General features: G+C 38.5%; 1 protein-coding gene across 3 annotated transcripts in view; it reads right to left on the bottom strand.

Moving 5' to 3' along the window:
• LOC115764079 overlaps nt 1-25,808 on the bottom strand; it is a 45,617-nt gene that overhangs the window by 12,648 nt on the left and 7,161 nt on the right. Inside the window, exon 1 of one of the 3 annotated variants that reach the window (XM_030706947.1) lies at nt 20,316-20,439. The exons of 1 other annotated variant lie outside the window; for it this stretch is intronic. Coding sequence is in view for 1 of the 2 variants with exons in the window: in XM_030706940.1 (XP_030562800.1) it covers nt 21,608-21,732 (125 nt within the window). In the remaining variant the exon portion in view is untranslated. Of the gene's footprint in view, nt 1-20,315; nt 20,440-21,571; nt 21,733-25,808 lie in introns of those variants that run through there. One more of the 3 variants, XM_030706940.1, reaches the window with a different exon arrangement.

Below are 25,808 nucleotides of genomic sequence, written 5' to 3'. Positions count from 1 at the left end.
CAAGGCTGCTTCGTTGAGCTGTGGCCGCAGTGTTGCCCAACTCAGGTGCTCAGGTGGGCGGTGGTCGGTGGGCAAGGTGTGGCAGGTGAAACAGCCTGGCCACATTTTGCTGATGGTTTTGCCGGTGTCAAGTGGCGAGCCATACAGCTGCCCAAAGTGCTCGGGCCAAGGCATTAAATCATTCAGTGGCATTGGATTCAAGTTTTTGTTGCATACTCTGGGGCTGAAGTTTGTGCCTGGCAGTTAATCAATAAACAATTAAAATAATCTAGTTTTTAAAGCAACTTTTTTGGGCTGTTTATATTTATAAATATTTTGGCCATTTAATTAAATGGTGTCGAATCTTTAATTTATGTGCAATCAGCTTCCCACGTTGAAGAATTTGCATTAATTTGGGATTTTTGCCGCATTTATAATTTTTGATTATTATATTTTATTCAACAATTTTGTGAGCTACTAATTGGATTTGCAGTTTGCTCTAGCTTGCAATTAAAATAAAATAGTTGCGAACATGGGGACCACACATGGCATTCATTATTTATGCATATTGGCATATTTAACACTAAATTTATGGGAATGTCAAAAATGCTTCGATGCCAAAAGCCTGACGCTCTGTATGAGTCGCATTTAAGTTTGCTGCCATTGTTTCATTTAATAGCCCCGCTTTTAGTGCAGTCATAAAACTGACTTATGCAAGGTTATTAAATAAATTTTGCATGCGGCTCATTAAACCTGACAAACCAAAATGGGCCGAAACCAAATGGCAAAAACGTTGTGCACTCGAGTGTTAAATAAAATTAATTATCACACCGCGATGCACAGGTAACACATTCACACCGGCGTGAGCAGGCTAAAGCCAGAATGCCAAGAGCCGCAAATATTAAGAACCGTAGAATGGCATATTAAGTTTGCATGCCATCCAATAAAATAATTTTTTGGCACGCCGTATGACGGGGCGTATGTGCGAATTGTCGGCCGTAGCAAAAAAGCTCATCAACGTCAAACATATTTGATACTTAATTAATGCATTATACGGCTGTCAGCTATTGCCAGACTCTGCCAAGTGGTCTTTGGGGCTAACGAAAATCATTTCCGTTTCCTGCCGCCACAAAGCAGCTGTTTCTGATAGAATTTGTTAAGTTTTACTTGAGCGTGATGGCGTGAGCTTCTTGGGCTTATTGTTGTTGTTGTTGGGTTTCCCATCCTCATTTCTGGACGTTGTTTTTTAGCTGGGGCAAACGGCCCGTAATTGTCCAAGCCAACTTATTTACGTAATTAAAATTCATTAGCTAACGTTTTCCGTGGCGTCTTTCTGCTGGTGGTATTCTTGTCGGGCCAACTGGGGAATGTCTATGGCAGCAGCCTCTTATAGTTTGTTTTCTTCTCCTTACCAAAGATTTTGCTTTCATTAGTGCATTCGAGCAATGTGCGCGGGCGTTTTAATACCTAATTATATAAGCGGAGTATTCTGCTTTGCTATGAAATAAAAACGAAATGATTTAAAATGCAGTTTCTAAATGAGATTCTATGTCTGCTATGGGTACACAAATCAAGGTGATTAATGCAAACCCGGTCGTAGGAAATTATCCGCAGGAGCATATTTATTTAAGAATAATACAGCTCTTGCAGCTGGAACAAACTTCCGTCTAATTAGCTGGATATCTTCTTAAGAGTATCTTACATAGTTAAATTTTACTAGTTTCTTTAATTCGATTAATCTATATATTCTTCTCCAGAATAAACATGTACTATTTTAGTCATTTGACATCTGATGAATTTCTCAAACCCTGTTTTATATTTAAGACATATTCTTGATATGAGCTGAGCTTAGGCTAAAAATAAAATGCATTTGAATATAGATATGATATTTATAGTCCACATTGATTCTTAAAGTTTGTTGCCTTTGTCACATACGACCTTATCTGTGCACTGTTTGTTGCCCTTTGACAATTCTAATCCTGTTCCCGAGCCTGCAATCGTTGCTAAGGCTCCTTACGTTGGCATTTTACGGGCAATTTCAGAGAACACATTTCGCTTAAGCTCATCCTCGGGGCACAGGTTACACAAATGACGTGCAATTTATTACTTTAATTAAACTGTAGACGTTGGGGCTCGCGTTGCATTTTTATTGTGATTTTACTTTAAAATAAAATTATTTACCCAGACGTTGCTTACAGCCCGCTGTGCTGCTTTGCTTAAAGTTCTATCCATTCTGCGCCCTGCCCGGTGTCAGGCTGCCTCAAAGGTACCTGGAGAATATGAGAACGAATGAGTTATGCAGGAGACAGGCGCAGGGCCAGCTGTTTCCTGCTGCTGTTCGTGTTTCTCGCCGTTCGCAGTCCGTGGCCTTAGACCATAAACTGTAAGCTCGGTCGTGCATGCACCTTAATGACAGTTTTAAATAAATAAGCAGCCGCAGAAGCTGGCGCCCTTAGTCCCCAGCCCAACTGGCCAAGTTAGAGTCCACTCCCAAGAAGGCTGCACTTACACGACAAGTTACGTGGCAATGCCAATTGGCAAATGTTGAACATAATGTTTCCATACTTAATAATATCGCATATCGCATGCAAAGTTCATATTACATTTTTTTTAAGAGTTGCAATTGCAATACATATTTGCTATGTGCATATTTTATCAGTGAACAAAAGTAACTCAAATGCTCGCTCTCATGTTTTGGTCTGATTCAACTTCCACAAGCGAATGCATAGCTTGTTAAGCTTTTGTTATAAGTGCAGACTCTATTTGTTAGCGCACACAACATAAATATAAACAAAATAAAGACACGAGCGCGTGTTGAGCATGAACATATGAATATGAATCACGTGACGATAAACACGATTTTATCACAATTTGGTAGCGTGTTAATGTTTTTATGGTGCTGTTCTGCTGAACACGAACACTCACGAAATTCGATTATAACGACACGCGCCCAGCTCTGCTCAAAGCCCACGGACAAATATTGGCTCAACTGTAACAATGGCAAAACCAACAGAAGCAACCAAGTAATAACAAACTGCTGATTCCGCAACTATTGATTGCATTCGTGCCCGAAGGTTGATGAAGAAGCCACGCCTGCCGAGGTGCGAACAGGGAACGGGGTGAGGAACAACATTCCGACCCAGCGACATTTTCGCAAACTAAATCCAAAAATCCAGCCCATAAATTAGACAAATTCCTGGTGGCTGGTAGGTAGTTTGCCAAAGTATGACAAGTTGGCCTCATAAATATATGGCTCGGTTATTCATTTTGATAAAATTATCGCATTAATATGACATTCCCGTTAATGAAAGTGCATTAAAGCCAACGAGGTGTCATAAACCTTCGTGCCACAAGAAAATACACAAAACTCTTGTCCCTGATTCGAGCTACTCGAGATGCCCTTAAGTGAAACTTAATGGCATAAAGTTTTGCTCTCACTTTTCTTTGGCTTAGGTAATAGAGCACTGGGAGCTCAAATAGCTCTGAAGGGATCATATCAGGTATGTGACCTACTGATGGGAAGTGGTCACATAATAATACATACAGAGCTTCTTAAGAGATGTTGTATTGTCTTCTATCTTCATCATATTCGCTGAGACTTAAATATATGGTATATTAGCTATAAGGGCAAGCCTTTTTAAATTGCGGTTGTAAATTAAATGTTCAAACAAACTGTTTACTTTCCGTTTTTGTACACCAGCATCTGCATCAAATTATAGCTATTGTATAATAGACGAATAAATAACTGAATTTATTTCCAGAGGACACAATTAAGCAGCTTATCATCCATGACAAATAAAAGGCGGAACTCTGTGGGTGCGCCAAAGGCAAAGTGGCAATTAATAGAATTTATGTGGAGTAATTTGTATAGCCAGGCTCATTTTATTGCTCAGCTGGGTCAGCTCAAATTAAATGTACTCATTTAATGGATGGGGCGTAAATACACACACGACCAAAAGCCAAATGTGGCAAATATTAGATAACCCTCTTATATGGCCATAAGCATCAAAACCGCAACATCTCATAATATGCAAGATTTGCATAATTAAGTCCGACACGGTATTCAAAAGCCTTTAGTTGCATGCGGGCTCAAAATGCAAGATAAATGCTTATTTGTGGCCTGGCTTTGAAAATTGTTATTTTTAGCAGAACAATTAATCATTGGTTTATGTTGTTTTTTTGCATATACATTTATTTAGCACGTTGCCCATATAAATAATTTGTGATAAAACAGACCTTTGTTTATTTTTCCTTGTAAGAGCATGCATAGACAAACTTCAGATGTAAATAAAGTGAAAAGAGCTAATTTTTATATAGTGTACCAATCAATAAATATACCAAAGCAGTTTGAACTACAGTTAACCTGGACCAAATTTAATTTTGAATAGGGCTTTGTATTTGAAATCAAGAGTGAAGGATGCACATCTAGGCATTATAGAGAAGTAAGAACAATTTAAAAAAATGTAATTTATTAGTTTGTAACTGGACTGAGATCTACAAGCTCATATATACTTGTATTTAATCTTTAATCTTTTTCTTTTATGTACACACTTGCCGTACATTTGCTGCATGTTACCCTTTTTGCTCCAATTGTTCTTCGTACAGGGTATAAAAACATGCAAATTGTGCACACAATCAATTTCAATTAGGCAGCAAGTTGAGCGCTTAATTCGACAGTCAACACTCGATCGATGCGCTGATTGACAGGCTGTGTAAACTTTCGACAGCTCTGCGAAACTAGTTGCCTGTTGGCATTTAAACGCGCATACGCTCCGTATGCCACCAGGCCTGTCAGCCAGCCAGTCAGTCCGTCAGTCAGACACAGAAGTTTCGAAAAGCAAACAAAGGCGAAACTATTTGATATGCAGTGCGCATGGCTTGGGAAATTATGAAGATGCCTTTGCGTACAAGTAGCTGCGAGCCTATTGAGCCAGGATCACGTTGGTCACGTGTCGGCCAAAATAAATCCATTTGTTGACAATTTGATTACGTGCTGTGTTGCTAGGCTCTTGAAATTTGCTTGGCAGATTGTCCAGTGAAGCGAAGAAATCTTGTGAAAACTTTTAATTTGGCCGATTTGTTTTATTTGTCTGAAAATGTTAATTTACAGACTTTAATTATTTGGGACAGCTGGAACATGCTTGATATTTATTGCACACAGTTTCTATTCCTTGGTGGATTTTTCAATATACTCTATAATATTAAAGTGAGTCGCACCTTACTTTAAAAAGTTGGCCGTTTGCAAAGCTTTTGACCACAGACCCGAAAGTAACTTCTTCCACTTCCTTGACCGTCCATTACAACATTTCCGGTCTATTTATGAACTCGAAAAAACAAATCCTGCTCCGTTTGCAGCTCGCACTTATTTATTATTAAAATGTTTTGCTCAAACCTCGCACAGACAAAGTTTGAAACAGAATTAAAAATGCCCACAAGCAACGGGCGCTAGCGCAGCACAAAAGTTGCCCAAATATAATATTTCTAGAATTTATTTTCATTTTGTTTCTTCTTTTTTAACAACACGCGGGCGAGCTCTGGCAAACTATGTGGCTAAAAGCGCTCTTAGACTATTGGGCAAAAGGAAATAAAACGTAACAGGCAATAGCGCATATTTGAGTGCATACACAGCAAAGTTGAGTAATGTTTATATATTTTATTTTTTATTTATAATTGTACATACTTTAATGGCCATCAGCAATTGACTTATATGTTCTGATGAAGGCTGCAAACTAGTTTTAAGCGAACCGAACCCTAAAACAAACAAATTGGCCCAAAAACAACTTGTTGGTGGTTTGATTCAAAATCGAATAAGTGTGATGCAAACCTATCCAAGGCATTTACAATTTATTTTTAAAGTGGAAAATGAATTGTTTTTTTATATTACTGAAAATGTATAACAAAGAAGTGTTTAAGTCTAAAATTTCGGTTGTTTTGTATTACCTAAGCACACCTTGGCATAACCGTGCCTTTTTTGATTACAGGGTACAAAAGACACCGTCAAATAAAAACCCTGTTGCTGTTGTTATTTGTAAAGTATATGCTCAAATGCAAGGAGGGAAGTGGTTATGGTTATGGCTGCTGCTGCTGTTGCTGGAGCAAGTGCCATTTGCTACCGACTCTTCCTTTGTGCATGTGCTGTTGTCCTTTTGTTGCTGGCGTGTTAAGGACAATTGAAATTGAAACCTATTACGACGATGACACCAGTAGGGCCGCATAAAAAGAAAGTGCCTTAAGTCGGTTCTGTGGCATGCGGCAGCAAAAGGCCAAAGATCAAGTGAGGTAAATGCGCGACAAGCATGCCAAAATGCAATTTGCTGGCCGGCTCTCATATTTCGCAATGTTTACGGAATTGCGCGAGAAAATTGCAATTGTAGGCTTTGGGCGGCATATTAACGGGAACAAAGCCTTGCGTTCCAGATATCACATTTAGCGCTATATCACCAAGTTTTAAAAATGATGGCTTCTGTTTGACTATACAAATTCTCTAAGCTCTAACAGCAATGCGTTCAAGAATATTTTTTCTATACATTTTACAGTTATTGCCAGCCTTTGCTACACTGATATTAAAGATATACCTATCGATGCTTACCCTAACTTGATATAATTAAAGAAACGTGGCAAAATTGATTTGAGTGACTTCAACAAAGCTTTAAGTACCCACAGGTAATCCCATCCAGCTTATCAATCATTTTTCATTGCGATATTCCATTAGGAATACCAATGATTCATTATAAAATGGCGAAAAGTATCGGCTGAAAAGGTTTATAGAATTTGCACCTGTTGATGTTTGTTTCAGTTTGAAGCTTTTCTCATTACGCAATGAGCGAAAATATAAAATTAATTCAACGCTGACATGCGAAAATTTAATTTTCACATTGTATGAAACTTACGGCACGTCACGCTTGCATTGAATATTTTTCACTTCTTCTTCTTGCTCGTTGCTTTTTCGCTTTTCATTTTCATTGCACGTCGTACAACTGTTTCCGGTTGCCTTTTGTTTTGAGGCCATTTCAGGAAAGGCGCTTGTGCGTAAGTACTTTGTTGTACTTTTTATTGTTGTTGCTCTTGTAGTTGGCATTATTGTTGCCCGATGACTGAGTTTATATTTATTGTGGTAATTCATAACTAAACTTGCGCCATGTGCACAGTATACCTTTGCATTGCTTCATATCGCCATTTTGTTTATTTATACACGCTTGTCAGTGGAATGTGATGTTGTGTGTGAAATTGTATAATTTCAAATATACGTATACTTAATTAAATGTCAGTCTCAATTAAGCCAAATGACATTTCAAAATGGGTTGCAAGACTTCATGACTTCTAAGCGGCGGTCATTAAATCAAAGTTGAATAAGAAAAACAGCTAAGTGAGAGTAATGGAAAGTAATTAGCCAAAAGTTTCAGTTTCGGTTAACGGGTGGCTTAACAAGCCGGAGGTGGTTTAAGAACAGTATTGAAAACCTCCAGCAGAATACTTCTGCTGTATACACAGAAAGTTGTTCCTAAACGAGGACTCGGCTCTTTAATAAAATAAACTAGAACACACCCACACGAACCTCTATGCGCTAATGGGCATGTGTACATTCCCGACCCGGACTCTAAGCTTGCCCAAGGCTAGTTAAATGAAGCCCTAATTAAGTTTAAGTTTTGTTCGAAAGTGCAACTAAATAAGCTGCAAATAAAACTAAGCCAAGTTCACTTTTTGTTTGGTATGCTAATTGAAATGGTTGCCAAATAAGATTATCTAGTTCTCTCTAGAAAATGGTGCACTAAGCCAAATGCCCAACAAGAGGCCAGTTAAGTATATTTGCACCGTGGGTTGATCTTCAGTCCAACTAATTCCCAATCTTCCATTATTCTGCTACATTTCAATTTTAGTTCCTCTTATATATGGCTTGACCAGCCACTCAATTAAGCAAGAACACAGAATTAAATTAACTCGACGCTGTCTTCTATGCCCAAAAGAGTCGTATCAGAGTGCCAGCCATTCCTCAACAGCGGGCGGGTTGGGGGATTGTTTTGTGGGACAAAGCAAACATTCAAATGTACACAAACATAGGCATGTAGTAAAGTGTGGAACTGGTCTCAAGTCTCGTTTGTTGGGGCATGCCACAACAATGGAAATGAAAGAACAACAGCTCATCAATAGCCCAAGACAAGTACAACAGAAACAACTAAGAGCGCCTTAGTCGGGAGTGGACGATTAGAAGATGCCCTGTACTCAAAGACGAGATGCCGTAACACCCATTTATTCTTCTTTCTAAATGGCAAAAATTATGCCCAAAAGCCAAAATATTCCTGAACTGTTCTTACTATAAGAGAACCTACATATAAAATTCCGTTTGCAGCTCTTATGTGCTCTTATGAGAAAGAATATTTACACTATATGGACTTTGAGAAACACTCTTTTGCAGATTACATACTTTTGCAACAAACCATTATACCCTCTATGCCCATTTTAACTAGGTAAAAAGCATACCAAACTGAGCCAGCCAGCGTAGTGTTTATGTTAAAAGTGCTTGACTAACAGATACTCAAGAATTAAAGTGTGATACATGTACTAGATAATCTATGAAACAAGTAAGAGTGCTCTAGCAGGGAGCTCACGACTTGGAGAGTTCCTAGTCATCTTAAGTTTAGAATGCACCTCTTTCCTTTCCTTTCTTTAGCCCCACACTATGGGAAATGCTGTCGTGATTTTGTCTTTATTGTTTTAAGACACAAATATAGCATCAAAATGTGTTGAAATACCAAAGTACAAGATTTAAGGTGTAGATGGAAAATGAATAGACCGATTCGGCTATGGATGACCACTAAGAATATATTTATATGCTTTAATGGGCCGGATATGCTACAGGATATAACAAAAAGTGCCTTGCCTGTTTGCTGAGACAAACCTAAATGCCCTCTTCTGATGTAAGGCGCAGGGTATAACAATAAAACCAAACGACTCACTAGACGGACGTCAAGCGGCAACGCATTATCATCACCAACGGGTATTGAAGTGGAGTACAGGGGCAGGTGCAGCGGCAGGGGCAGGGCATTATATTTTGACGACTAAAAAATGCGCAAATGCGGAAACGCTTGACGGCGCCGTCAACTAATTTCCGCGGAACGCCACAAAGTGGGCAACAGAAAATGGCGGGCACTAAAATTTGCAGCTTTTTGATTGCGAGCTGTGCAGAGTGCAAACTAATCTCACACTTATTTGTATTTTTGTGTATATTTTTGTTTATAATGTATATGTATGTGTACACTAGTGTGGGCGTTGCTGCTGCTCTTAGTCAATGTCAACACTCGGCGAGTTGGCCAGCTCAGCTCCAGAGCGCGGAGGCAACTAACAAATTTGTGTGTCACTCAAAATGTTTGCCAACTCTTTCTCGTCGCCAGCCATATTTTGTGCAAATATTTGTAAATACGCGGAGCACACAATTTTCAAATTCAATTTTCAACTTAACTTCATTTTCTACTGTATCACATTGGGGGCATTTCTAGAGTGCCATAAGCTAAGGGATTTTCACATATGTATTAATTGGCAGCAGAGTGCTCCAGACGCAAAGTGGCAAACTGAGAATGAGTTTATTTTTATTTGTTACAGTTTTTAATTAATTGGGATTTCGACTTCGCTGCCCTCCATTTTATTTAGTTGAAGCTACTAAGTAGAAACCTCCGTTTTTTTTAGTTCCAATGAGCAACTTTTTGCCCAGAGCTAAGCTTTAATATTTGAGGCTTGTATTATATTTAAGAATATGCCTAAGGGAGCTCTGCGTTTTGTGTACTTTGGGATTATTTGCTCGCAAAAGTTTGATGTATAAGATAAAATGCATTATTTATAAGCGTTTTAAGTCGCAGCTAATTGCACTTTCTGATTGCCTGCCGTGCGACTGCTGTATGCTCTAGAGTTTTGAGTTGCATTGAAAATGTTACCAAATTGATTTCATGTGTAAAATTGCAGTCTCCATTTTATTTGCATTCAATGTTTGCGCAATTAAATATTAAAATCAATTAAAGCCCCTGAGCTATTCCTGGGCTCCTGCTGTTTTTCTCAGCATCTGTTTACACAGTAACATTTTTTGAGCAACGCCCCGTGGGCCATTTGCGTTCAGGTTTGCTTGCCGTATAATGAGAAATTGCAGCTTGCAGCTGTGTTTCAAATTTAAATGCAAAAGCAAACAAACAAAAAACAACAAATTTGTATGCACAGCAGTTTGAAGCATTTGCGAGTCTTGATGGTCTTAAAGTTTATGAGCGAAGGCTCTGTCGCAAATAAATCCCAGATTATGCAAGCCCAAAATGGAATAAATCAAATTTAAGCTGTGCTGGAGATGTTTAAAGCTAACCTTTTGGGTATTCGTTAAGCAATATTTCTCATAAATGGTCGTATTTCCACTCCTAATTATTCATATTGCTTAACTTTATTGCTTAATCACAATCTTACAGTTGTAAGTTTCATTTTATGTGAAAGCTATATCCTCCTTGTGAGAGTAGTCATATTAAAGAGTAAATGTATTTCATTGAGATATCTTCATATTTTGTACTTCCAAGCAATTTGTTCAATTAATTTAATAGCTTCATAAACTTATGTAGCAATAGGACTTTTCTATTTTGGGAGTATTTTGTCAACAAATTCCACAAAATTCCACCAAATTCTGTCCAATTAAACTGTTTTATCTGATTCCGAAATCCTCTTTCCCAATCCGTGCCATAAATCAGTGTCTAAGTGCGCCCATAACCATAACCATCCTGGCAGTCCTGTGTGTGATCTTCCCCTGCAGCCCAGCACTTTGTAGTTCCTGTTTGTATTTTTATGAGTTGTTGAGCTCTTCTTGCCGTTTCTTGCCATAAGAGTTTTTAGTTACAAAAGTCAAGCTGACACACAAAATAATAAACAAACTAGCTTACACTGTGCCGAGTTGCCCGGGCTCAGCGTTCAAGTTTATGGATAGCAGCATGCGCCAAATTTGTGGCCTCAGTCATTTGGAAGGACTGGGAAGATAAAGGCGAAAATATCAACAAACATGTAAGAATGCTATACAACATGTATGAACTTTAAGATATCCTGTATATCCTGTATAATTATACCATACTTGCTGACACTTATACATTTTATTTAAGGTCAAAAAAAAGTCACTTAGCTACAAAATATCACGTTTCATTGTAGATAAAGTTACATATAATATAAAGTTGTGTTTTATCATAGTTTAGATGGAAATCAGTCTTAAATTTGGTCGTTTAAAGTTAATTTTAAGAATATATTTTTGATTTAAGAAATACATGTATTTAATTCCGAACTTAGGCATGTTTTAACTCTTTACTAACGATGAAATGTGTGATTTCAAATGTTTATTTATGACATAACTCTTCGTTTTTTATTGCAACAACAACGAGAATTTGTAAGAGCTGAAGGCACCCATTTGCTTATTTTGATTGAGAGCATAAAAAATACGCCAAATATGTGCAAGGAATTTGCTCTACACTTGGTTCTATCGCCCGCCCCAAGGAGCCTGCATATTTTAAGAGCGAAGAATAAAAACGGATTTGCAGTTATGAACGCAAACATGCCGTAAAGCAAATAAATGGGAAAAGGAAAAATCAAGAAAAATTTCCTAGAACGTGGCCACAGAACTGGAAAATAGTTGCCGCATATTTCATCCAGGGGCAGCATGAGAAGCCCAAGGCCCAGCACCATAGCAACCCCCCAACCAGGTGTATTTATGTAGGTGCGTGACCCTGACAAATAGGAACGACAATTCGAATCCAATTAAAGTAAAAGCAATTTGCTCCCCACATGAAAACTGCAGCCCTAAGATTTCGGTTGGTTAGTGCGATTAGGAAATAAGAACGCCTCGAAAGCTCTATTTAATTAGACACTTAACGGCCAGCAGGACAACAGAACAGGATAACAGAATAAAGTTGTCGAGGGTGCAGTTGACAAAGGCCAAACGAGAGCGCATTGTCGCATTGACGCATTGTCTCAGTGAAGAGGCCGTGGACGGCAGGCTGCATTGTCAGGGCATGCAACAATGGCGACTTTGACTGATGGGAGTGTGGATACGGATACGATGGGGTTTGAAAATGACACAGTCTATTCGCTCTCCAAGCGGAATCAGACAATGCAACATTGTCTTTACGTTTGCCAACATAATTAAATTCCATTTATACAAAGCTTTTTAAAATTAACAAAACATAGACACTCGCTCTAATTATACTCAAACTCGCCACTTTGCACATTTCGGTTTAATGAAAAGAGTATTTCGTATTCGGCGTGCGCCAATTATTTTTGCCTTCGTTTTATTCAGTTTATTTGAATTGGCGCCTTATCGAAATGGGGCCGTTCGGCATTATCAACGCTTGCATCTACGTCAGTGCACATTAAAATTGCAAGCGACATGGTCGAGAAGGCACGTGGGTGGGGGTATGGCGTAGGGGTGTGGTGTGTGGGGCGTGGGGCTAGGGTCCTTCAGTGTGACACACGCCGACAAGGGCCACATAAGTACGTAAGACTTTCAATCAGAGTGCATTGAAACGGAAATTCTGCGCTGCAGCGCAGAAGGAAGGAAATACATGCTCGAGGGAACGCCTGAATGACTGACTGACTGCCTGACTGCCTGACTGCTGGCTTGATGGACGAGTTGATGGACTAGACAAGCAGTCGCCTTGCAAGTAAACTAACTGTATCAAATAACATTCAATGCAATGCCTCAAGAGCTCCTTTAAGGCATTTTACAGCTGCCACCTTCTTTGGGTAGTCACGCCGTAGTTATACCCTATACTTATGCAAATCAAATGATTATGTGGGAATGTTTGCATTAAATAATAATTAAAACTTATTGAAAATGACATAAAATGATTGTGCTGATAGCCATTTCAAATAATTATTGAAGTAAGTGCTATCGAAAGTTTGCGCTGCATAAACTGTCTTTGTAGTAGAATAAATGCAAATACATGCGTACATGCATGCAAGCACGCATGCAAACACATATTCAAGGCCATTTGTTCAGCAGTTCGTTTCGTTTTACTATTTCTTCTTTGCGCTTATACTTGTACGTGAATACTACTTGTCTCGCTTACACATATGGAAACTGTTATTTCTCTGTTATTTCGTATCTGTATGTTAGCATAAAACGAATGCAGAGTCCGTCGCGATCGAACATCAGAATAAAAAAGACGCATCAGAATGTTCGTGCTTCAATTTGCCAGCGGCCTTTGTCTTCTATACATGTGCAATCATTCACAGCGACAGAGAAACTTATTACAGGGTATCGCATTATCGAACACTCCCAAGGCAACCACTCTCTCCAGCATATGTGCTATTCGTGCTGTTGTTGCCCAGTCCAAGAAACTGTTGATGCAATGTTCATTACAAGGTTTCTGCTGGCATGGACTCTGTTTCCGACTTTGCATACTTTGAACTTTTCCAATATATTGTATTAAAGTTGGGCCATTGTGTGCGCAGTTTTATTGTTGTGCTCAATGTAGTTTACGTTGCAGGCAGAACTTCAAGGAAAGCACATTATTATGAAATATCAGCAAAATCAACGATGTTAGCAAAGCGGATTTCAATGGAAGCAAGTAGCATCCAAATATGGTTTCAATGGAGTTCGTTGAGGCTTAAAAAATGCAATTGAGTGAAAAGATTAGCAAGTTGTTGAACTAGACCCCAATTAAGTAGAGCTTAATCCGCTAGATTACCTCAGTTCTGTTAACTTCTCGCACAGTTGAGCGCCTATCTAAAGTTAAAAATTAAGATACATAATGCCGCATGAAGATAAATCCCAAAACCAAAACAAATAATTTACGCGTCGATAAATTTGCATTTTCGATTTCAATTTCCTGGCTGACTGAATTAAAGCTGCGTTGTCGTTGCGCCTCAATATCAAAGCTCACGGCTCTCCGGGCCATTTGCCTGTCCGCAAGGAATCCATTTAGACGCTCGAGTAATGACCGAAAATCCGTAACTGAAATAAATTTGATTTTATTGACAGTGAGTCAGCGGCAACGCCAGACAATGGGCCAGCTAAGGAAATTACATTTAGGCCTCCATTGTTCTGGCTCAGCACGGCATGAATTATGATGTGTCCAAAAAGGGTTGTCCCCTCCCCCTAGTCCAGGTCCCGGGCAGTGGCCGGAACACCTGCGTGATGCGTTAGGCCCGTTTGTCGACGGAGCGCGTATAAATCTTGGGACCTCGATTAGGACTCGTTAAAGGTTTTCATGTTCCGTGCTGTGACCCAGTCCATTGTTTATTAAATATTAAGGTAATTTGTAGATTTACACGATTTCCGTTCAATTCGGGTCATATTTATGTGCGTGGCTGAAAACAAGTCCACACCAAACTCTGTATTCGTGCTCTCGAGCATTCGTGTAATTTATTAGCCTCGTGTTTCAATATATAATTGAATACGCTGTCGCAGCATAGATAGATGACCGCCGTCGACGCATTGCGTCCTGCTTCAAGAGCGTGTGGCATTAAATTGTCGAGCACTTTGAGGCCAGCAGCGGCACAGCCAGCTGGACAGCAGGACAGTCAACCCATGACATTTGTTGTTTAATTAATAGCCGTACGCAATTAAGTAAACAACCAGATTGTGATCTTATAAAAACAAACTATGTGGTCGAACCTTAACATAAATAAAGAACATAACGAAATTGTATAAAAATGAGGTTTTGGAAGCTCAATTTTGTTGAGGTAATTCCTGTTACAACAAGCTTATAGAGCAATCCAGTAACAAATTATTCTAACAATTTTCTTACAGTTGTAGAATTAACGCTAAATTTGGCTCAAGGAGAATGCTTGTTTTCACAGATAGTTAAAGGAAATCCATATTTTATTATCAGCAGAGTTTTAGCCTTACAGGCAGGAAAAATAGTCTACTCTCTATGTGGATAACATTTATAATTTTCTTTTCTTTCTATTAAAAAAATCGAAAACCTTTAAAAAAAAAGTGGGAAATCCAAGCTTGTAGAGCTTACCCTGAACTTTCCCAAGATCGTTCGTAACATAATAATGAGTTTTATATTTAACACATAATTGCACCCAAATGCAACAATTAAAATTTGAATCGCTTCCGCAAAGTCAGCAAATGTCTTGCCACTTTTTCGTAGCTTTAACTTGTTGAGAATTGTAAAGAGTCTAGCGATGAAAAGACTAAAGTACTTGGGAAACGGAAGTGAATTTACCTTCGAGAAATAAATAAATGTACTGCTCAACTAACGAGTTACTTAACTACAATGACCTCCAACTCGTTTCATAAGGACTTTAAGAGACTATAATGCACACCAGACACACAGACATACACACACTTTGGCAGCCTTTCATAAAGTTTGCTTAGCTTGCGCCTCAGCAAGCAGCCAACTTGGTTGGGCACTTTGATGTGGAACCGCGAGCCATGACAAGGCCAAGTACGGGCAGGGTAGACGTGGGACGACACTCGAAAGCCGCAGCTCTGCACTTGCACATTTGCATGTGTGTATGTGTATAGGTGCTTGTGTGTGTGCCAGGGACTGGCAACTAACCATTAGATATGCAAAGTCAAACACACCTATGCAAACGGCCAGAGGCGCTTTTTGCTCGACACAACTCTGGCGTTGGGCCCAACTTGTTGGCATACGCGGCGTATGCGCAACGTGCGTATTGCAGGTCGTGGGTGTGGGGGCATAATAGGTCCTGCTGCCAGGAGCTGAGCTGTGGCAATTTTCGCGTTGATTGACTAAACGAATGGACACAGGGCAAGGGTAGCACAGAGTGCGCAGTAACTATTTACACTCGCATTAATTATGACTGTGTAATGACCTGTGCGCGGTGTGAGTGCTTGAACACAAAATGCGCCATCGCGACATCTGTGTGGCATTAGCGTTTGACAACATCCAACATGATTTGACAGGCTTGTTTGGTTTGTTCTTGTGTTTTTTTTTTTTCGTTTTTTATTGATTTGAAAAGTCATTTGTTTGCATGTATTTGTGTGACAGACAAGCCACAAGCATGATATGCCCAAAAGTATGCTATGTATGTTATTGATCAATGTGCGCTTTTTGTGGGAATTATATGTTGCCAATTGAATTATATCGAAATGAATACGCAGCAAGAGTCAGAGCTGGAGTCAGAAGCAAAGCTTTAGTGCGAGTCATTGAATAGGGCAGACACGTAACAAACTTGTTATCTGTCTCTGTGTGCCACGGCCCAATGTGTGTATATGTGTGTGTGTGTATCTGTGTGAGCCAATTTAAAGGCTTCTCCCACGCTTGACATTTGTATACATATAGAGAAACAAACACTCGCACACACTCACAGCGACACACACAATATGGCATACAGTCAGGACAGTGTCAGGACAATGACGGTGTGTTTTTGCTTTTTGTGTGCCTGAACGATTTCCTTTGTACAATTGATAACTCCATGTGCTTCTGAGTGGGCTGTGTGTGTATCTGAATGTACAAAAATTTAAAATTCCTTCGCTCTGGCTCTGGCTTTAGCTTTGGCTTTGACGTTGCCAACGTTATGCCCTTCAAGCGTTGGGGATTTTTAACAAATTAAAGTCCTGTACAGCTGCAGGGCCAACAGAAAGTTGTCAGCGACTTTTTGTAAATATTATCAGCACATATACATATAAGTGTAAGTATGTATATATGCGTATATATTGAGCAGTCGTGTGGCAAGATAAGTCAGCGACATTTGGCAACTGTATAAGTGTCAAAGGCCACTTCACTGGATTATCTCAATACGTTTGCTGTGTCACTCTAGGCTAAATTAAAATCAAAAAGCCAATTGGCAACATTTCTATCAAACTGAAAAAAAAAATCAAATTTGTACTTTCTTTCAAGTTGACAACATATTTGTGAATTTTGCAAAAATAAATTCTAGCATGAACTGCTCCTCTTTTCTTCTTTTGTATTCCAGACACAATCCCAGCCTAGAGTTTATACATATATAAGATTTTCTGATGTTTCATTAGGCTAAAAATGAAATCGAATTTGTAGTATCTATCCAATTGGCACATCCGCATTTCTCATTTCATTCATTTATCTCGACTTAGTCAATTTCTGTGGCTGGCACTCGAGTACATTAGCACATACCCAAGTCTACGTCTTATGGCATTTTAAGTACTCACTTAGCGAGCACATTAAAAACTAAAACTTGCTGCAGCAGCAATGCCCACGCCCCCAAATAGCAGCAGCTGGGGCGGGGGGAGCCGCACGCAATAACAAAGGCAATTTAGAGCGAGGACTATAAACATTTTTGGCCAACCGCAAATGCAACGCCCCCAAAGCACAGACGCAGGTCAGCAGCAGCCAGTGGGAGGGATTCCTCGCCACGTGCGGATCATTAAGTGCGTCTACTCTTCACAGGACAAGCCAAATATTTGCGGCTTACTTGCTAGCCACAACTTAGTTTACACCCTGCAAGTACATTGAAAATGTGTATAACAGGCAGAAGGTGACTCCTGACTATATATTCTAGTGGTCAGTGTCAATAGGATAACTCAATCTACATATCTTTCAGTCTGTTGGTATATAATTTAAATGCTTCGATCTGTGATACTCCTAGAGTTAGATAAACTTGGAATCAGTTGCTCTTATTGTTCGAGGGTCTGAAGTTTATTTGACGCCTTCGATAAGTCGCCCCGTTTCTTCAAAGTCAATATATATCGATTATCAGATGAGGTTTTTAGAGCATATCTCAGGGCTTATAAGAGCTAAATTTGCTTTGAGCGTTAAAATTCTTAAATTTTCGATACCTCATACCATATCATCGTCTACAAGAGCTAGAGACACCAAATTTGGTCTGTGGGTTAAAGTATTTTAATAAAGAGCCAACTATAAATACCGAAGTTGTTTAGGAATGTATTTCAAATAGAGCGAGCTGTAGAAAGGCAGAATGTTTGTAACGTCAGCTCTGCACTGTCTTCAGGGCATTTGTGGGTCGGACTCTCCCAACTACAACTATTTTTTTGTTTTTTACGCGCTTTCAAACAATTTCGATTGGCATCTGGCTGCGAATCCCTGTTGGATGGCATTCCCTGCACATTCCTATGAAATGTACAGACACAAATATTTGTAAATTAAATGCGTTGCCATCGCATCCATCATTTATTGCATTTATTTATGTTTTTATTTTTCGGATTTAAAATATGATTTTAAATGTTGTGTATTACTCATAAAAGTTTTTCATATTGTATTTTTTTTCCGCAAATTATGCGCTAAATTGTGGTTGGCAATGATTGATGGGCCAGGCAAAGGAAATGTTATTCCCTCTTACAGCTGCCCCCCCTCCGCTGCATTCCGAATGTTGGCATGTTTACTTTGGGCCGAGCGCGCGTAAAGCAAGTCATAAAAATATTTCAACGAAAGAATAAAAAGCGAGCGGAAAAAGAACTAACAAAACGTTGTAGGTCATGTGTCATTTTCAGAGTTCCCAGTTCCGTTCGGTCCCCACCCCTGATCCTCCCGCCACTCAGCCCATGGCATGTTACTTATTTGTTTGCACTTTGTTGGGGCAACCAAAACTTTAACAAACAGTTTGCAGCAAACATTTTTGTTGGCGTGGCAGCCAGCGGCTGAAATTGAATATTTAATTTTTGCTTTGCCTGTTTTGGCATTTTTTTTTTTTGGCAAAAGGTGGGGAAAATTTGCAGGTATCGTCGAAAATTGTTAATGAGTTTTAGCGACTGATGGAAACATTGCGGGCTGTGCGGAAAATATTTGAGCCATCTTAAGCGCAGCTCAAGCAGATAACTGTGCAAACAAAGTATGCAAATTTTACAAAGCAAGGCAAAGTCTTGAAACAATGTAGGACATAAAGCTGTAGACAATTAGTATTAATTTCTTGCCCATAATTATTCACCGTTTTGTGTAGGCCCTTAAACATGCTTACACAATTTTATTTTAATGAAAACTAAATGAGATGCTGCGCTTGGAAAATATGAAATACAATATTCTTTATAATTCAGAAATTCTTCTTGCAGCAAGACATCTGAATAAGCGAATACGTTGAATGTATGTCAACTCGAAAACCTTGTTAACTTTTATGGTTTTATTTGCATACCCTGAGTAACTCTCATTCTGCACTGAACCAATTTAACTATATCAATATTAATATACTGTACTTGTGCATATTATATCAAGTTTTTTATAAAAATATTTTGTTAAATAAAAACGAATCGTCGAATTGTGCAGCTATAAGTTCGTCTATATGAAAGCCAATCCCTAAATTCGGCATTTCGAATATTTGTTTTAACTTGCAAAACAAAGTGAATCTTAGCATAAAACAAAAATTGTTGTTGCCTTCTCTTCTCTTTTTATTAATACAATTTTTTATAATTTTCTTCCTGGATAATACTTTTTCTAATATAATTAATTATTATTGTCTAACAGAATTTTTTATAATTTTGACTCATTTTATTAATAAAAAATTGTAATGCTTCAGCCCAACTGGAATTTATTTTAAGTACATAATTAGGGGACACAATGAAATGAAAATTTCTTTAACGCTTCCGACCCTTTTGGCTAAAACAAATCCTTTTCTGTTTATACAGCCTGCCCATTCAGTCTCAAAGCCTGACGACCATTTCAACGCCACTTAATTAAACTACGCGCTCCATCACTTGCTCCACAAGACCGTCGTGCGCTAAAAATCCATAACAAAATGTCAACACTCATTCATTAAGAGGCCAACATAGGAGTTGACTGACTCAAAAAGTGCTGCATGGAAATAGGTCAGCCAAGCACACAAATATGGGCCGGATAAAGTAACAAAAAATAGAACTTGTAATTGCCATCGCATATCGATACAGCATATACAAGCAAATAAAGTCAAATATGCGAGCCTGTTAACGGTCGAAAGCACCGTTCGAAGCTGATTAGATGCAAATTGCGGTGATAAAGAGTCAAGCGGAAACCAAACTAAAGTCACAGCCCGTACAAACCACCACAGCCAAGTACCAATTGAAAGTCGGCAAAGAAAAATTATTTGAAAACCCGAACCAGATTTTATGTTATTTTTATGTTGAAAAGAGAGACAGGGAAACGGGGGAAATATATGCGGGAACACACACACACACAATATTTATTTATTCATGGGCAACACAGACTCTTGTGCGTCAGAGCTACCCAGAAATGTAGCTTACAGATCACAACTGGGCCTACAATTTATTACAAATAAAAACTATGCATATGTATCATATAGGTTACTGTGTATATTTGGAATGGAATTTTTGGATATTTTAAGTTTTGGCCACATACCTGCAGCTTGTAAAAGTTTAAGCGAAAAAGTGTATAAAACTAAAAATAAACAGGTATAAAACAATTTCTAAAAACTAAAAACTTAAACATAGCTCGTACCTCGACCAATGGGTTGCCTTGGTTTAATTGGTTTCAGCACAAAGGTATGCTACACTTTTGAATTTCAAAATATACTTGAGTCGCGCGCACTTTCGCTTTTTAGCTGCTGAACTGAACCTATCGAACCGAACACCTCGCTTGATTTGTGAAACTGGCCTCGTTTGTTCCCTAGGTTTGGTTAAAAAGCGTCTCTGTTCGCTCTGCCCAACATTCGGGTGCCCGAAACGAGTGATGTTTTGGCCACTGTTAACTGCCGTTGACTTGAAACGTTGTGGAATTGAAACACATCGCAGCCCGTGTGTGTGGGCCACGCCAAAAAGTAGGTCTAATACGGCAGGCAAATTGAGTGAAAACCTATGTGGAAGCGAAATCTCTCGATTCCTAACCCTCCGCACTGTGGGTCAAGTTGTGTACTTAAAATAACTCAAAAGCTTAGTTGAGAGCTTTTGAAATACTGGGTTTTTTTTCCAAATGTTACCAGTATTCTTTGTTAAGGACAAACGAAGGTACATTTTAAGCTCTAAATACCTGTTGTTTTAAATAAGCAGAAATTTACAATTTTCTTACAGTGCCAATATTTACCTGGAAATAAAGAAATAAAATATAAATTAGTATAAAAACTGAAAAGCGATTTAAACTAAACGAAATCTATTCCGAACTGAAATACACACACTTAAACACAGAAACAACAACAGTTATGATATACATATAGATTTAAAAGGGAAATTTGAAGAGCGTACAACAACTGTGGTTAAGACAGTACCAAGAGAAAAATATAGAGAGAAAGTGACAAAGAGCTTAAAAGCTTTTAAGCTCCTTTGAGCTTTCTGATAGTGTTACCAGCTGTACGTGTTTTAATGTTAGTATTATGTTCTTTTTGGGAGTTAGTTGAAAAATTCCGTTAGGAAAACATGCCAATTAAATATTGAGGAAAAAGTATTTTATTGAAAAGTATTAGCAAAATAACCAAATGCTAGATACATAAAAGAAACGTGCACATTTTGTGTAGCAACTTTAAGACTACTTAATTTATAAACAGATTAACAACACTGTTCAACACTTTACAACACTTATGCAGCTAATTAATATTTAAGTACAGCATCAACAGCACAACACGAACAAAATAACACGTGCTCTCTAGGCAATATATAGTGTATATATATACATATATAAGTTGCTAGGCTTTGTTTGTTGTTTTTGTTTAGAAAACAAGAGCAACAACAAATTGCCAGGCTATTAAACACACACACACCAGATGATGTTATTGTTGTTGTTGTTACATTTAGTGCTGGCTAAAAGGAATTAACATCGAATTTAAAATCGAGATCCAAATTTTTCAACGGATTTCGATGGAATTTCTTGCTGCCATGATGATGATGGTGATGTGGTATTAGTATCTCCACCTCCGGTTCTTCATCTGCAGTATTATCGTTATTTTCGGATTGGTTTAACAATTTTAATTGAATTGTTCGTGTCGATTGTTTATATAAAAAACCAAAAGACAAATACAGAGAAAAGAGCCATTAAAACAAAATTGTTTTTAAGTTTTCGATAAGCAATTGATTGATTTGGGTGAAGTGCATGAGCCATGTAACAAGCGTAACGAGTACAATATTAAAGCGGTTATGATATTTATGAGCAAAATGAATCGAACAAGGTGAAAGTCAAGACAAAATTGTACACAAACACACACACACGCAAACCATAGATATACTTTCACTCGCTTAACATGTAATACAGTGCGTATGCGTTATATTCGCGCATATGCGACACAATTTCCTGTTAACACGCAGCTGCTTATTAGCATTGATTAGAACCACGCAAGTTTATGGCATGTGCTGATGGTTTTCGCACACACGTGTAAAGTGCGATCCATTCATGCTCCACCCTCTCACAGAAGGTAAGCCCAAAATTTCCACATACCGAAATAATTTCCGCAAGTTTTCGCGGCAGACCAGTCCTTAATCATATAAATACCTATAAAAGAAGCTATTCACGAAATAAAGGAGAGACTAGTTAAGACATTTAGTCAATACGAATGAGCTTGAATATACCCTGTAAATTAGTTTAAACAGCATTAGCACAGGCAATTTCCGAAGAATAGACAAATGGGTTAATGGGGACCAGCTAGAATCGGTTTTTAATGCTGATCAGGAATTGATTTATTTTGTATTAAAGTGCATATTTTCCGTCAGTCTGTTACATTAATTTGCACAATTGCAATATGCCCTATTCATGAGTACAGGGTATTTACTGTGAAGTATGGCAAAGAACTTGGGTAAATTTACATACGCAACGAAAACTTTCTGAGTACGCAAAAAAAAAAACAAATAATAATAATAATAATAGGATCGACATAATAAAATGAAACTACCGAACTGTTGAAGTCGATGTTGAGGGCTGGCCCTCGAAAAGTTATACAATACTCGCAGTTATGGCCGTTGTTGCAGTGCAGTTGGTAGTTGGTGGAGTCATTGCTCAAGTTTGGCTGAAGTGGCTGCATTTGCCTGCTACCTGAATGCAAGGATATGTTGACGAAGGACTTTAAGTAAGATAACAAGCTTTTATTGCGCCTCCATAGACATCATGCATTGTATCTTAATGCAGTTTACACAAAAATAGCACAACTATGAATTTTCTATGTAACTCTTGAGCGTAGTTTATATTAAAAATTGAAAAAGTGAAGCACTTTTGCAATAAAAATATTGCCATAAAAACTTGAAGAAGCACAAAAAACATTATATGAAAAGAATATATATTTTTTAGGGCTTCGTGTCGGGCCGGACGAGCTTCCAACTTTTATGGGCTGAAATAGCAGACTGAAGCTCTTAATGACTAAAATGCTTAAGTCATATCAAGGGGTACAGTCCTCGGCCATTGTGGCTGGCGAGCAAGGATGTTTCGAATTCCATGGCAATAGTTAAAATGTTAGCTCAATAGCTTGTAACTATTTCCTATACTATAATAATAATAACAATGAACATATTCAGGCTAATTAGTAATTTATATGACAACACTCACAGCTGAGCTTGTTAAATTTCAAAAGCCTCATTGGCATGCAGCGCCAGTCTAAGAGCATCAAAAACTTGGCAGTTGTGGTAGCTCAATTCATTCCAAGTCGTATAGAATAGCTGGTAATGACAAGGCACATGTACACACACACAAACACACACACCAACACACATGCACGTACAAAAGCAAAGTCTGGCAAAGTTAGACGTCTGTCAGACGTCGCTTTGCCTGCCTCAACTTGTTTGCGAGGCTTTTGGCAGCGAGTTGCCGCCTGGCTGGCTAAACTTTTAATCAGCCTGAAAAAGTTACGTCCTGGGCGCGCAATTATTGCCGAATTTCAGCGCCAACAAAAACATAATCAAGTTAATTGCATAAGGAATGTTATGCAAAGGCTTTCAAGAGCAGCAACAACAACAAGCGAGCATAACAAAACAAAGGCAAAATATTGAACGGGAAGAAAAAGCGGCGCCAAGTTTATTGTCCTGGCGTCGCGAGTACAACGAAATATACCTATACATGCACACTTATATGTGTGTGTGTGTGTTAGTGCTTTATGCTGCCAACTAATATTGCCTTTTGTTGCTGTTTTTGTTGCTGGTGTTGCTCTCCTTGTTGTAATACAATCAATTTCCGCTTTTGTTTGTCAAGAAAAGTTGCCAACGAGAAAATGTTGTGTTTCGACTTTTTCTGCGGCACTTTATGTTGTTTTCATATTATTTCTGTTTTTTTTTTTTTCTCATCTTTTTTGATGTTGTTTTTTATTGTCCGTTTTATTTTTATGAAGCGGAAGCAACAGCTCAGCTGCCAATGCTGTTCAAACATGACGTATACGTAATATGCTGCTCCGCACCAAACAATTTATTGATTGCCTGCCATCGCTGCGGATGTTGGCTTTATAAGGATGTTGGTGTTAGAATGTTAAGTACACAATTTTTAATTAAATTTTCTCCTTATGGTATCCATTATCATCTCTGTGTATAACAATGAATGCCAGTTTACTGGTTGCCTGTCTTATGGCTGCGCCACATTTCAGAGAGGGGAGCTGTTTTGTTTGGGAGATGTGGCATTGGCTTTGTGCAATTAGCTTTTGTGTTATGTGTGCTTGATTAAGGCATATCTGTGACACGCACACACAGCTCAAAAATATGCTCTGCGTAACAGACAACTCGTCACACCCATACACGCACACACATTCAAGTAGGTCGCCTACAACTTGGTAGTATTCCAGACTTTCCCATTGCCTGCTGCGTGTTTTCTTGCGTAGCCAAAAAAAGTTTGTTGAAATAAATTATACATTTATCTTTATTAGAAAGAAAAGCACTTCCTGCACTATTAATAATACTTTATTTTTAGAAGTTGCCTCGAAAGCTAAAAGAGGAAAAGTCACCACCAACATTTTTATATAAATTTATTATGAAAAGTCCAGAGAGTCAATTAAAGGGATTTTAGCTTTTTAGTCTGCTGGACTGGATCTCGCTGATGATTAATGCCTGGGTATTTTATTTTCCTAACTTTGTGACGTAAAACAAATCTGTGTGAGTCAGCTGAAAAACTTGGTTTCAGCCCAATGAGTCGACAAGAAAGTAGATAGCACAAAAACATATATGCAAAATATTAAAATTTTATTGTCAGCATTTTGCAGCAGATGCAAATGCTTTAACAACAATTTTTGATTGCGATATACCAAAATTCATAAGCCATTAAGCACCATCACAACACTCTGGTATGCTGTGTGCCACCGATAATAAATAATCTCTGGCAATTACTCACACAGTTTGGCGAGCGCATGTCAGATTTTCAAAATAAGGATATGCCCGATATCGACGTGCAAGGACATTACGGATGTTAACAAATACATGCGCAAGTGACAAATGCTAAAATGCCAGACGAACCCGGCAGCAATACAAGAAAAATACTTTGACCCAGATGATTGACATCATAAATAATACTGGGCATATCATATCAGCTACATAATAAATTCATAACCAGCAGTTGGCAATTGGCAGACATTTTTATTGATGTGGCATTTTTCTTCTCTTTTTCGACCCTATACAAAGGGGATAAGGAAAATTATAAGAGAAATGTTGTATTTGTATCTTAAGAAAATGTTGGGAAAACTTTCTATCATTTAAATTGCACCATATACTGTGAAACTAACCGTTCCGGGTCCTCTGTGATGATTACAACAAGCATTACACACACTCTGCTCGGAGTCTTCTCTTCCTCGTATAAAGTCATCTATTTTAAACTATTTTGCAAGTAGTTAATCTTAGCCAAGTTTCGTAGCTTGTATTCGCTTTTGTACTTCGCTACTTGTCTCGTAAGTTACACGACTGCGCCCCTCTGCCGGATGGGCGGTAGGTGGGATCCAGCATATGGTGCGCGAAAACAAATCCTATAGAGCATACTTCATCTGTCCAACCCACGCAAGCAACTCAATCTTGACTTAAGGCTTTATTTTCTTATATGAGGAGTCGTTCT

Source organism: Drosophila novamexicana, unplaced genomic scaffold, assembly GCF_003285875.2.
Source record: "Drosophila novamexicana strain 15010-1031.04,08,12 unplaced genomic scaffold, DnovRS2.1 tig00000008-arrow-pilon, whole genome shotgun sequence".
NCBI classification, from domain to species: domain Eukaryota; kingdom Metazoa; phylum Arthropoda; class Insecta; order Diptera; family Drosophilidae; genus Drosophila; species Drosophila novamexicana.
The sequence above is the reverse complement of the archived record's forward strand: the minus strand, read 5'-3'. Positions and strand labels throughout refer to the sequence as shown.